The 15,000-nt window shown below is 35.8% G+C and overlaps 1 protein-coding gene across 1 annotated transcript in view; it reads right to left on the bottom strand.

Annotated features, from left to right (window-relative positions):
* The window catches only part of LOC144979692 (uncharacterized), a gene marked incomplete in the record, with an annotated part of 219,627 nt that overhangs the window by 66,933 nt on the left and 137,694 nt on the right, over positions 1–15,000 (bottom strand). The window contains 7 exon segments of the mRNA XM_078926613.1: positions 4,635–4,739; positions 6,041–6,131; positions 8,100–8,164; positions 8,399–8,588; positions 11,406–11,536; positions 12,226–12,357; positions 13,497–13,763. Coding sequence (XP_078782739.1) covers positions 4,635–4,739; positions 6,041–6,131; positions 8,100–8,164; positions 8,399–8,588; positions 11,406–11,536; positions 12,226–12,357; positions 13,497–13,763 — 981 coding nt within the window.

Genomic DNA, 15,000 nt, shown 5'->3' with positions numbered 1-15,000 from the left:
TAGTAGTGGATAGGGAGTGTATGTGGTGGTTGTAGTAGTGGGATTAGGGATGTGATGTGGTGGTTGTAGTAGTGGGATTAGGGATGGTGATGTGGTGGTTGTAGTAGTGGATTAGGGATGGTGATGTGGTGGTTGTAGTAGTGGATTAGGATGGTGTGTGGTGGTTGTAGTAGTGGATTAGGGATGGTGTTGTGGGGTTGTAGTAGTGGTTTAGGGATGGTGATTGTGGTTTGTAGTAGTGGATTAGGATGGTGATGTGGTGTTGTAGTATGGATTAGGGATGGTGTTGTGGTGGGTTGTGTGTGGGATTAGGGATGTGTTGTGGTGGTTGTAGTAGTGGATTAGGGATGGTGTTGTGGTGGTTGTGTTAGTGGATTAGGGATGGTGTGTGGTGGTTGTAGTAGTGGATTAGGGATGGTGTGTGGTGGTTTAGTGTGGATTAGGGATGTGATGTGGGGTTGTAGTAGTGGGTATTAGGGATGGTGTTGTGGTGGTTGTAGTAGTGGGATTAGGGATGGTGTGTGGTGGTTTGTAGTGGGTTTGGGATGGTGTGTGGTGGTTGTAGTGTGGGATTAGGATGGTGTGTGGTGGTTGTAGTAGTGGATTAGGGTGGTGTGTGGTGGTTGTATAGTGGGATTAGGATGGGATTGGTGGTTGTAGTAGTGGGATTAGGATGGTGATGTGGTGGTTTAGTAGTGGGATTAGGATGGTGTGTGTGGTTGTTTAGTGGATTTAGGGGATGGTGTGTGGTGGTTGTAGTAGTGGGATTAGGGATGGTGATGTGGTGTTGTAGTAGTGGATTAGGGATGGTGTGTGGTGGTTGTAGTAGTGGATTAGGGATGGTGTTGTGGTGGTTGTGTAGTGGTATTAGGTGGTGTTGTGGTGGTTGTAGTAGTGGGATTAGGGATGGTGTGTGGTGGTTGTAGTATGGGATTAGGTGGGTTGTGGGGTGTTGTAGTAGTGGATTAGGGATGGTGTGTGGTGGTTGTAGTAGTGGGATTAGGGATGGTGATGTGGTGGTAGTGTGGATTGGGATGGTGTGTGGTGGTTGTGTATGGATTAGGATGGTGTTGTGGTGGTTGTAGTGTGGTATGGATGGTGTTGTGGTGGTTGTAGTAGTGGATTAGGGATTGTGTTGTGGTGGTTGTAGTAGTGGGATTAGGGATGGTGTGTGGTGGTTTAGTGTGGATTAGGATTGTGTTGTGGTGGTTGTAGTTGGGTTAGGGATGGTGTTGTGGTGGTTTAGTAGTGGATTAGGGATGGTGTTGTGGTGGTTGTAGTAGTGGGATTAGGGATGGTGTGTGGTGTTTGTAGGGGATTAGGGATGGTGTGTGGTGGTTTATGGGATTAGGGATGGTGTTTGGTGGTTGTTGTGTGGTATTAGGATGGTGTGGTGGTTGTAGTAGTGGGATTAGGGATGTGTGTGGTGGTTGTTAGTGGATTAGGATGGTGTTGTGGTGGTGTAGTAGTGGATTAGGGATGGTGTGTGGTGGTGTAGTAGTGGGATTAGGATGGTGTGGGTGGTGTTGGGGGGGATTGGTGGTTGAGGATTGGATGGGTGGTGGTGTAGTATGGTTAGGGTGTGTTGTGTGTTTGTAGTGTTGGAGGTGTGGGTGTGTAGTAGTGGGATTAGGATGGTGGTGTGTTGTTGTGGTTAGGGATGGTTGGGTGGTGGTTGTAGTAGTGGGATTAGGGATGGTGATGTGGTGGTTGTAGTAGTGGGATTAGGGATGGTGATGTGGTGGTTGTAGTAGTGGGATTAGGGATGGTGATGTGGTGGTTGTAGTAGTGGGATTAGGGATGGTGTTGTGGTGGTTGTAGTAGTGGGATTAGGGATGGATGTGGTGGTTGTAGTAGTGGATTAGGATGGTGTTGGTGGTTGTAGTAGTGGGATTAGGGATGGTGATGTGGTGGTTGGGGATGGTGTGTGGTGTTGTATAGTGGATTGGATGTGTGTGGTGTTATGTGGTATAGTTTGGTGTTGTATTGGATAGTGATGTGGTGGTGGTTGTTGAAGTGGTGGTAGGAATGGTGATGTGGTGGTTGTACTAGTGTGTTTGTGATGTAGTCGTTGCAGTAGGGGTGGTAGGGATGGTGATTTGGTGGTTGTGATAGGGATGTGGTGGTTGTAGTACTAGTGGTGGTGGTATGGATGGTCATGTGATGGTTGTTGTAATATTGATGGTAGGGATGGTGGTGTGGTTGTTGTGGTAGTGGTGGTAGGGATGGTGATGTGGTGGTTCTAGTAGTGGTGGTAGGAATGGTGATGTAGTGGTTGTTCTAGTAATGGTAGTAGGGATGGTGATGTGGTGGTTGTTGATGTGTTGTTGGTAGACATGGTGATGTAGTTGTGGTGGTAGGGATGGTGATGTGGTGGTTGTTGTAGTGGAGGTGGTAGGGATGATGTTGTGGTGGTGGTTGTTGTAGTGATGTTGTGGTGGTGGTTGTTGCAGTAGTGATGGAAAGGATGGCGATGTGGTGGTTGTAGTAACAGTGGTGGTAGGGATGGTGATGTGGTGGTAGTTGTTGTAGTAGTGGTGGTGGTAGGGATGGTAATGTGGTGGTGGTTGTAGTAGTGCTGGTAACAATGGTGATGATGTGGTGGTTGTGGAGGTTGTAGTAGTAGTGGTGGTAATGACGATGGCGATGAATTGCTGGTGGTTGTGGTCGTAGTTGTGGTGGTAGTGATGATGATGGTGTGGTGGCGGTGGTGGGGGTTTTAGCAGTGGTGGTAGTGATGATCATGATGTAATGGTGATTGTAGTAGAGGGATGGTGGTGAGGTGGTGGTTGTAGTGGTGATGGTAGGGATAGTGATGTGGTAGTGGTGGTAGTGATCATTATGGCGTGCTGGTGATGATTATTCTAATGAAGGTAATGAAAATGATGTGTTAGAGGTTGTAGTGGTGGTTGATGTGGTGGTGTTGGTGGTGGTTGTAGTACTAGTAGAGGTGGTAGTGACGGTACTAGTAGAGGTGGTAGTGACGGTGACGATGAACAGGCGGTGGCTGTGGTGGTAATGATGATGCTGAAGTGGTGGTAGTGGTGATTGAAGTAGTGGTGGTAGTGATAATGATGATATGGTGGTGGTTATTTAGAAGTGCTTGTCGTAATGATGATGATGATGATGATGATGATGATGATGATGATGATGATGATGATGATGATGATGATGATGATAGTGATTATGACGATGTAGTGGTAGTGGTGGTGGTTGTAGTGGTAGTGATAGTGGTGGTAATGACAATGATGATGAACAGGTGGTGGTTGTGGTTGTAGTTGTGGTGGTAGAGATGATGATATGGTGTTGGTGGTGACTGTAGTAATGGTGATATTGATAATGATGATGTCTTAGTGCTTTTTTGTTTTCATGTTGCTAGTGGTGATGATGGTGTTGTGGTTGTAGTAGTGGTAATGATGATGATGATGATGATGATGATGATGATGATGATGATGATGATGATGATGATGATGATGATGATGTGGTTGTGGTAGTGATGATCTCGCAAAATTCAAGGAGTTTTCAAGGAATTTTCTCCTCAAATGAAATTCATGTTTTCAAGGCTTCTCTACCAGTAAAATGTAGTTTTCCTCTTTGCTATGAGTAAGATTTTGACCTAAGTATAAATATGGCAGAGCAAGTGATGCAATATAACAACAATCTGAATAATGTCTTATCATACTGTTCTTGAAAAAGTAGAAATGCAAATATGACAAACAACCCCCCCCCCCCCTCCTTTCAATCCAAAAACCAAAAAATTGTGGCATTCTTCAGCTAGACTGCATGGCATATGTACTCCGTTACAAAATGATACACCTCAAAAAGTCCGTGAGCCTAATCCCATGCCATAGCAGGCAAAATTTTGGGGCAATTTCTTACCTCTCAGCTTTGAATATAATGCACATTTTGCTGCTTGAAGCTCGAAGAAATGAATAACAAAAATAAAATGGAAATTGTTATCTATTTCAGATTTGAAGAGCATTGTAAAATCATATATTACTAGTTTTCAATATTTCATCTCGGATTTGTTTTGAAACTAAAAAAAAACCGTGAAAGCTGATTTGCTTCCATTCGCACCCAACCACTTAATATTTTAAAATTTGTAGTTTTATTCTGACAGCACCTGATAATCAATGAAAAAAAAAACCCTGACAAATTCTAGCCTCAGGGATATCAAGATCCTCAGGTCAAGAATTACATACAGACAAACCCACTTATCCAGCACTTGTGTTACAATTTGGAATAGTATTACGTGAATTTCTACAACACTATCCATCAGTATTTTTTAAAATGTTTAAATGAATTCCCCCTTCCCCCCCCCCCCCCCTATTTTATACATGGTTATTGGCCCCCCGTTTGAGACAAATGGTAGTCTATTTCTTTTTGTCTCATTCTTTCTTTAGCACATTCAACCCGCTGTTATTGCAAGCCTTGATCTTTGAATAACTATTGTCATGTATGCCTTTTTCCAAGTTGATGAAATTACCTACTTGAGTTATAGGCTAAATATTTTAAATACAGCACACAATAATGATAATATTTTGTAACTGATGTAATAAAAATAAATACTGTCATATTTAGAATAACAAACAAAGCATCCGATTTAGCCAAAAAGTAAAAGGTGATATACTTACCTTTTTTCACTGGAACACAACGTCCCATTTTGCCACAAGGCATACACTTTCCATATGGCTTGTGTGGGCAGGGTTTGGGATCACAAGGGAGCTCAATTTCATCGGCTGAAAATAATTCACAATGAAGAAAATCAACACTGACAATCACGTCAAAAATAATAATAACACTTCTTCACTGATCCTTATATTTAGACTAAGTTAGACAGACATTATCATGTGGACGTTCCAGGTGCTTTTTTTTTTACTGAAGCAAGAGTTATTAGATTGTTCTATTCATGCTTTTGTATTTTTGGTTACACAAAAGTGGTTGGTGAATTCTATGCCTGAATGTAGGCATTCTGACATTATGATGATTCGGGGAGTGAATAACACAATGCATTGACACATGGGTACGGATTTGAGCCCCCACTTTTGTTTTGTTTTTTTCTCCTTTAGCAAGAAACTAGCCCTCATTTCACACGGTCCTGCAATGTGGCTGGAATATCCCAGTCTTTTCTAGAAATTGACTCTAAAGAAAATTTCTCCTGAAGATAAATAAAGGAATTCTATTTAATAGTAATAATAATAATAATAATAATAATAATAATAATAATAATAATAATAATAATAATAATAATAATAATAATAATAATAATAATAATAATAATAATAACAAAAACAACAACAACAACAATAATAATAATAATAATAATAATAATAATCATCATAATAATAATAATAATAATAATAATAACAATAACAATAATAACAATAATAATAATAATAATAATAATAATAATAATAATAATAATAATAATAATAATAATAATAATATTAATAATAACAATAATAATAATAATACTAATAATAATAACAATAATAATAATAACAAAATAATAATAATAATAATAATAATAATAATAATAATAATAATAATAATAATAATAATAATAATAATAATAATAATAATAATAATAATAATAATAATAATAATAATAATAATAATAAATCCTAATTTCATGGTTTTCACAACGCATTTCATTGCTTAATTTTGATTTTTCAAGAACAATCACTGTTGCTGTTATGTGCTTAGAATCCAGAAAGAATCAATAAAAACAATTGGCACGTTATGGAAGTTGCCCTGAGGTAAACTATCATTGTGTTTGTCAAGAAAAAAAAATGTATTCAACCTGGATTTTGACAGACTATATATTAAGTCAGCTTATATTAAATAAAGTGTAAATTGTTACCAGGATAAATGTAAAGCATTGAGAACATGGCAATAAAATAGAGGACAAATGCAGTAATTATTTAATATTTAAATTCTATGTTTTATTGTTTTCAACAGCAAAAATTATTCTAAACAGTGGCAATCATTAAAAAAAAAATAAAAAATATCTATCAAAACAAATTCCAAAGTGACTTACGGACACAGTGACTCTCCATCATGTCAGGGTAGCATTCTTCTTCATTACAAGGCACGGGTCGATAGCATTTCTCTCCCTTGTCGCACTTTACCTATCAAGAAAGAATATATTACACGGTTAATTGTTTCTTTTCTTTTTAAAGACAAAACATATATATATATATATATATATATATATATATATATATATATATATATATATATATATATATATATATATATATATATTTACAGGCAACACGATCAACAATAACTTTACTAGTTACTCATAATGATTTGGAGCGGCTTCTGGGAAATAAGCTGCTTCAATCTCCAACTGACTTAAAAATCATCAGAAACACAGCATAAGCAAAGATGTAAGCTGTTATTCTGCTTTCACCACAGAATTCAAGGAAAAACCAATGCTGCAAAGTTGGATGACCTTGTTGGGGAAGGTTACTAAGTCAATCATTCACATATGAATCTATAAACAAGATCTCCATTATGTGATAAAACCAAAAACTAGAGGAACGTAAATGAACCAATAAGATGGAGAGAAAGATAAAGTGAGTAAATGTGACTCATATATAAGGGAACAACACAAAACAAGCGATGTTTCGGCCAACACATATACCATATTTCGTGATTACTTGAAGAAGGCCAACATTGTTTGTTTTGTGTTGTTCCCTTATATATGAGTCACATTTACTCACTTTAGCTTTCTCTCCACCTTAAGTGATACGGTGTTTAATGAACTTTATGATGAATCATCAATTCCTCCATCAGGTGTTATGAAACCAAATTTCTGTTTAAAACATTACAATTCACCTACTTCGCTAGGTTTTCATTTAATCCAAATTCGATACCCTCAAATGGAAATACACAATTAACATCATTTAGAGGACTAAAGATTTTGAAATGCCTTGCAAAAGCAAAGATGAATGAAGAGCTTTCATTGCAAAGATAACAAACATTGCAGTATTAAATCAAGTAAGTCACACACAAAAGAAATGTTATGTTAATTAAATAGGATGTGTCATATTAATCATCATATCGTTTACACATGTTGGTTAGATTATCGTAAATTATGTGAATAATCTTCTTCTTCTTCTTTCAGCTTATCCCGCATTTTGCAGGGTTGCCATAATGAATGCCACATCTCCATGCATTTTGGTTTATAGCATCATCCTCCTCCAAGCCCAGTTCTTTCATATTATCGTCCTTTACTCTATCCAACCATCTAGTCTTTGGCCATCCCTTTTTCCTCTTTCCTGCTAATTGTATATCCAATACTTTCCTTCCCACGTACTCCCTCTCTCGTCTCTTAACATGAATGAACCATTTCAATCTATCTTTTCTCATCTTTATTTATACATTCTTCACTTCAGTCAACCTTTGAATTCGTTCATTTCTCACTTTATCTTTTCTTGTCCAGCCAAGTGACCATCTCAACATCCTCATTGAGAAATGAGGAAATTATGTGAAAAATATTAAGTCTATATTTTTTTTCCATTTGCAAATATGTCATTGTTCTCAAATTTACTTCTATCTCTGAGTGGCGAATAGTTGAGTCTTTGGAAATGATTCTTTACTTAAATTCTCACCATAGTCAGGTGTAAATGAGTACCTAGCCATGAAAAGCGTAGTTTTTGTCAAAAAAAACTTGTAATATCGCCTAACAGACGCTATGTTTCATCCTACCTGTTAAGTGTTGTTGTTGGTTGGGGGCCCATTGTAAAGTGCTTTGAGCACATTTCGAGGATATAGCGCTATATAAATGCTCACGTTAAAAACATTTAAAAGATTTATTTGTGGTTTGACAGTTGAAGGATTTTTTTTAAACAATGTGTTTAATGTGACCATAACATTTAATAAGCATTCAATAAAAAGTCTACACATTTTTTGAAAAAATGGTGTGTTGGAGAGCAAGGTTGTGGTGGTGGTGGGAGGATGTAATTTGTACCATTATTTTTGGGTATACTACAGACTACATTAGTCACGGAAGAAACATTTTTTTAAAAATTCGTAATTCAAATTCAAATTTAAGATTAAAATAAAAACAAAACAAAAATATTTCTCACATCTGTGGAGCACCATGAGTCAGGTTTTTTGCAGTCTGGTCCCCATTCTTTTGGGCAATCGCTCTCTGAGGGATCAAGATGATGAAAAATATATAAAAGAAATATCATTAGCAGTAATGATGATGATGATGATGATAATGATGATGATGAAGGTAATGATGATGATGATGATGATGATGATGATGATGATGATGATGATGATGATGATGATGATGATGATGATGATGATGAAACAAACCGGAAAATACAATAAGAACTGAATATCAAACAACAACAATCACATATATGTTACATCCTACCTCCTCCAGATTGATCGCCACCACTTCCGCAATGCTTGGGTGGTCTGTATCGATTCGTCTCATTTCCAACCTGTGCACCGTTGAAATTGGCACAGTAACACATCTTGTGGTTGGTATCGTTTAACGTGAATGCACATCCACGTCCCATGAAAAAACCATTATGATCACATTCAGGAACAAAGATTTCATCCTAATAAAGTAAAAAGGATAATACAGTCAAATATATTTTTAAAAACCAAGAGGTGTGTAAGGTACAAGGTCAAAGCAGATAGAAAATTAAGAGGAAATGATCTCCACAACAACAAAAAAACCTTTAGCCTTCCTCCCAGACAGAGTAAATTTCAGACCTCTTGATTATCGTTGAGGTTTACTGGCATTAGATTACAGAGGTTACCTGAAAATTAGAATGATTGAATTCAAACATTCCTCAGAAAAGGAACGCATGATGAGTTAAGATTACTATTTCTGCCATTATACAAAACGATTGAACAAGTACAAAAGAGAGATGGAGGTCCTGATAGCTCAGTTGGTAGAGCACTCGCTTCACACGCAAAGGGACTGAGATCAATCCCGGATCAAGTCGAGATTTTTTCTGACCCCCTTGTCCACCCAGAAGTGATTGGGTAGCTGGGCCTGTTAGATCTGGTGGAAAGTACTTTGAGATAGACTAGCGTCCTATCCAAAGGATAGCAAGCAATTGCTATTATCCGTTTCACACTATAGAAACCGAAATAAACTCTACTAAAAAGAGAGAGAATGCTCAATGATGCATAATCCACTAAACTATGAACTGGCAAAGACAGACTACTCACACCATCACTACAGCCATCATACTTTATACCTTAACACGATAAAAAATGAATGTACAAAAATGAATATTAACAACTTCAAATAAAAAACAAAATACTAAACACTGAACTTTTCGTGATCAAAACCCTTCTTCAGACAGTAACAAAAACAATTTAAATGTTCATACTTGCTTACTTACTTACTTACTTATATCCGTCTGCCTCCTAATCAATTGACTGGGATGCCTCAGCAGCTTCTCTAACTCTGTCTATCCTTTGCAGGGGACTTTTAGACCTTTTACCCACCCAACACTTGACGGTTCTCGAGGTGCTGCAAGTCTTTGTTTCACATTGTGTGAATGTTTGTTGTTGGTCAGCTTCGATATTTGTTTTGACCTGATTATCTGAAGTATGCTTTCATGGCTTTGTTTGCTGGAATATTGTTGTCTCTTCTTCTAAATAAGTGTGGCATTTTGTTGTATTTTTTACAGAGTGATTTGTTTGTAATTTTTGTAGGATAGTGGATGTTAAGCATGATTCTTAGTTGTTTTCTATGGAGTGTGTCACATTTTTCTTCTTCGTTCCAAGTAAAAGCCCCTGTTCCACAGTTGTAAATGAGGACAGATTTGACAAGGGACTTGATCTTTGTTGCTATTTTTATTTTGTATCTTCTTATCCATTTTTGTTGTAATTTGTTAAGGGCAATTGTAGAGAGTTGTTTTCTTCTCTGGATATCTTCCTTATCTCTAAGTAGTGATTCCACTTTTTTCGTATTTTGTCACCAATTTTCTTCCTTTTATAAAGGAGCTTGTGATTTCCACGTGTAAGTTTTATCTTGTCAATGTCAATTTGGTTGAGGATAATGAAGTCGATGTCATCCGCTTAAGCGATCTCTGATGAAAGTTTATTTTCAAATGCGGTTTGTGCTATAGGCAGTAGCTTTCTTACATCTCTCTTAGTGCATTTTCCATATATACAATGAACAAGATCAGGCTCAACTATCTCCTTGAGGTGTGTCGATGTTGCCAAGGAATGGATTTTCAATTGAGGACCCATGGATTCTGGTTTTTACCCAAGTTTGCTCAGCAAAAATTGGACGAGTCTGAGTTCGTCTTTCATAACGATGTCTTCCATGATCTTTAGAAGTGCATGTCAGTCTCCTGTGTCAAAAGATACAGGCAATCTAATACCGTTATGGTGATGGTGACCTTTTCTGCTAACGTTTGCACCACAAATCAGTTACATGTCCATACAAAATCTACAGTACTTCTGTCTTGGAGGAAGCAACTTTGGCTAGGTGAGAGATATTCAATGAATGGCCTAATCCGGTTCAGAGTTAATAGTGACAATGCCTTTCTGATAGTCTTAAGCAGAGTAATTGGCCTCCGATTTTGGGGTGGACCATTTGGTTTGCCGGGTTTTTGAATAGGTATCAAAATTCCTGTGTTGATGTTGAGGGATTTATGTGTTTCAAAGGTGTGGTTTAACTAACCAGCCAATAACGGTGTTCCGTATTTTAAAAGTTCTGAATTAATGTCGTCTTCTCCTGGTGCTCTGTTGGTGCTGAGGTTATTAAAGACAATTCTTTCCTCCCTTGGTGTTATGGGCTTGAAAAGTGGGCAGGGTTGTCCTGAAAATGATGGGATCAATTGTGTCGTTCCATCTAGATACAATTGTCATTACATGTCTGGGTTTGTCATAATTTTGCCTGTAGTGTCTGCCACTTTTAGATTTTTGTATTCCTTGTATTTATTACTGGTTTATACACCTCCTGATATTTGTTCAATGTGTCAATATTCGCAACTTGTTTGTCTGGTTCGTCATTTCAAAATTTAAATGATGGTTCTAATATTCATGTAATATTATATTGCATTCACTTTTTAGTTTGCCTTTTCTGTCCTCATCTTTTTAATTTTGTAATTGTAGTCTTTATGTCTTTTTGTTTTTTTGACCACTCCAATATGGCTTTGTCAGACCTAACCGGATTTTTGGGTTTTTTTTTTAAATTTGTTTTTATTTTTTTTGTTTTGTTTTCTGGGTTTTATATATATATATATATATATATATATATATATATATATATATATATATATATATATATATATATATTATATATATATATATATATATATATATATATATATATTCGTACATTACAAACTACAGTCCACAACTCCCAGCAGCATAGTATTGTTTAATACATATTCAATAACACTTACAAAATCAAACTTCATTAGGATTTGTTTAATCATATCTCCAGTTGCCGCAACTGCTGAAGTTGTGTTCATTGCTTGTAAAGCAAATTTCGCAATCATTCTGGCATTGGTGCATTGAGTATCAGCTTGTCCTTCTGAAATATCATTAAAACACAGAGCATAGGTTAACAAATGAGATCATTAATCTGTGGCAGTAGCATAAATATGTGAAATGGGTTCATGTAGATTGGTCTGCCTCCAAAGGGCGGAAGAAGAGGAGCTGGAGAGAAGAGAGGGGGAGGGAGGGGAGGAGGAGGAGGAGGAGGAGGAGGAGGAGAAGGAGAGAGAGAAGAAGAAGAGAGAAGAAGAAGAAGAAGAAGAAGAAGAGAAGAAGAAGAAGAAGAAGAAGAAGAGAAGGAAGAAGAAGAGAGAAGAAGAAGAAGAAGAAGAGAAGAAAAGAAGAAGAAGAAGAAGAAGAAGAAGAAGAAGAAGAAGAAGAAGAAGAAGAAGAAGAAGAAGAAGAAGAAGAAGAAGAAGAAGAAAAGAAGAAGAAGAAGAAGAAGAAGAAGAAGAAGAAGAAGAAGAAGAAGAAGAAGAAGAAGAAGAAGAAGAAGAAGAAGAAGAAGAAGAAGAACAAAACAACAACAAGAAAGAGAAAAAAGAAAAGCAAGAACAAGAAGAAGAAAGAAGAACAAGAAAAACAAAGAAAGAATAAAGAAGCAGAACAAAGCAGATATGAGATAAGATGACAGATAGACGACGACGAGACGACGACGAAGATGATGATAGAGATGACGACGACGACGACGACGATGATGATGATGATAAAACTTTTGACACATACTCCCGGGCATCTCACAGAGAGGACCATGGAAATCAATCTTTGAACAATCACACAGCTGTTCCCTCACTCTACCAACACAGGTTCCGCCATTTTGACAGATTTCAAATGCATCCATCATTCTGCACACTTCCACTGAAAACCAAAACAAAGAAAAAACATTGGAGCATTTTAACCTCAGACAGATTTTTGAACAAATCATAAATATTTTAAAAGAATTTTAACAAATCCTAGCTAAGAAGAACTCGGACCTTTGGCAAAATTTAAAGTAATGTTTTGGTTGATTATCTGAAGTAAATATTTTTAAAATATTCGCCACTGACATTGTTCTAATAAACATTAAAATTCATAATAATAATAATAATAATAATAATAATAATAATAATAATAATAATAATAATAATAATAATAATAATAATAATAATAATAATAATAATAATAATAATAATAATAATATATACTTTATTCATAAAAAAAAATGGAAATTCGTTTACAGACGTGGCATACATAAAATGTATAAACACAAAGTTGAGAATCTACGGCGACAATGTATTATATATATATATATATATATATATATATATATATAATATATATATATATATATATATATATATATATATATAATATATATATATATATATATAATATATATATATATATATATATATATATATATATATAATATATGCAAATGCACACAAATGTAAAAAATATACAACCAAGAACCAATAGCGACACTTTATATATCAATTTGATAAATTGAGATAGACCATACCTCTGGTCCGAACTTGGTGTGTGTATATTTAAAAAATAGTATTTAATTTAAATCATATTTCATAGTTGCGTGTTAAAATTCGAACACCATGTGGCAAAAATGAATTAAGGTGACGTGTTGTCTTTGTTTTTTTAGATATGAGGCGACGGCTCCTCGTGGAGAACTTTTTTCAGCTCCATTTTAGTTCTTAGTGACACAAGGGAATTGTGTTAGTTATAGCATTTAATATCAGTAAGTTAATCCTCTGTGTTGTTTCATCAAAGCATGAGCTCGATCATTAAATACTACCATTGTTATTCTGTCATCATATCGTTTCTACTGTAACTTACATATGCACCAACAGTCTCCATTTAAGGGATAATTTGCACCCTAAATATTGACATCATTAAAGTTGCTTTTATCACAGCAGATCTTTTTATTCACCGAATAGGTTTCTGACTAAATGGTCAAATTTTTCTTGTAACGAAACCCTTATCAATTTCAGACAAGTAATTACCGTGGCAAGTCTCATCAACTCCTCCATACATATCCAAGCAGACTTCTTTAGACTCAGCAAGGTTAAAGATGTTGAGGGCCTTGACCTTTGACTTGATACTGCCACTGTCATCACAGAAGTCGGTCATGATATATTCCATCCCAAGGTATTTCAAGATTGTCTGCAACTCTGATACGGAAAAGTTACTGGGCATTGGGCGCTCTCTTCCAAGCAGCTCTATCACCCAATTGAAGAAACGTTGTCTTTTTTGGCAATCTGTCAATTTAACTGGTAAAAACAATAAAGAAGCATAAATTGCAGTAATGGATGAAGCCTATCTTTCAAATCAGATAAATAGGTACCTGTCTAAAATAGATGAAATATTTAATCAGATCAATATAAAGGTGAAAATTTATGGGGACCCACCACCTCAAACTAAGTCATATTTTGGCTGATTAAAAAATATATTAATTGAGCATTTATATGAGGAAATATCCACTTAACGTACTCAACAAGCTACTAGCCAACACAACACATAACATGGAGGACGAGACATGACGATATTAGAACTTTTTTCAACAAAGCCAATGCTGTTAATCGCCTGGTTCTCATTTTACACCCAAGGATTCAGCTATGGACTGCTCACAGCAGGACTCGACTGGACTTTCCAGTTCAAAGGCAAGTGTCATACCACAATACTACATAGCCACACACGAACCAGGTGGGGTTAAAACAATCTGAAATATGAAATCATAGGGGTTTTTTTTTTCTGCTTTCATCAAGAGACAAAATTCCTTCTTAATAAAATAAATATACTTACCCTGAGTCTTATATTTCTAGCTATAAATTTACATATCAGTTTTGTTTTGTTTCTATTTTTTCAAGACAATTGTTGGGTTTTTAAAAAAATATTGTCCACTCTGGCCTAAAAGAACCTTTTTTTTCATAACCTCTAATTTTCTCATTGTTTATTGAAGAAATGTAACTACAGTATCAAACTGGTATGATATAGAGGTAAACCAGATAAACAAAAATTGAGTTAAACTCTCTCCTTACCGACTGTTTTCAAGATTGTCATACCAACTCAACACACAAAATGATTATTTAAAAGCAAGTGCATAATTTACATGATTTTGTCGAGTTCTTATTAATACAGAAAATGATTTTTCTTCAAATTTTGTGTTTTATAATACAAATCTGAGTAAGAAAAATGTTCTCTGTTTCGTAACGGATGTGACGATTTTCCTATAGTTGGTAAGGAGAGGGTTAAAGTAAAAATGTGAGACGTAGGAAATTTTAGATTTTTAAAGTTTAAGACACAAAACTCCTTCTTTTCAACAAAGGCAATCATTTTAACTTAGAGTTAATGTGTTACGCTTAAAGTTGAATTGTACTTATCAGGCTCATCCTGACACGACACAATTTTGACAAAATCTGTCACATCTATCAAATCACTTATCTATTCACAATTATCATAACCCCCATAATCTAATGTGTAAAATTGACACCCCACTCCCTCTCTCTA

This window comes from Berghia stephanieae, chromosome 9, assembly GCF_034508935.2.
Source record: "Berghia stephanieae isolate SIO BIC M18660-M18661 chromosome 9, UCSD_Bste_1.3, whole genome shotgun sequence".
Classification (NCBI taxonomy): domain Eukaryota; kingdom Metazoa; phylum Mollusca; class Gastropoda; order Nudibranchia; family Aeolidiidae; genus Berghia; species Berghia stephanieae.
This window is presented reverse-complemented; position numbering and strand designations above follow the sequence as displayed.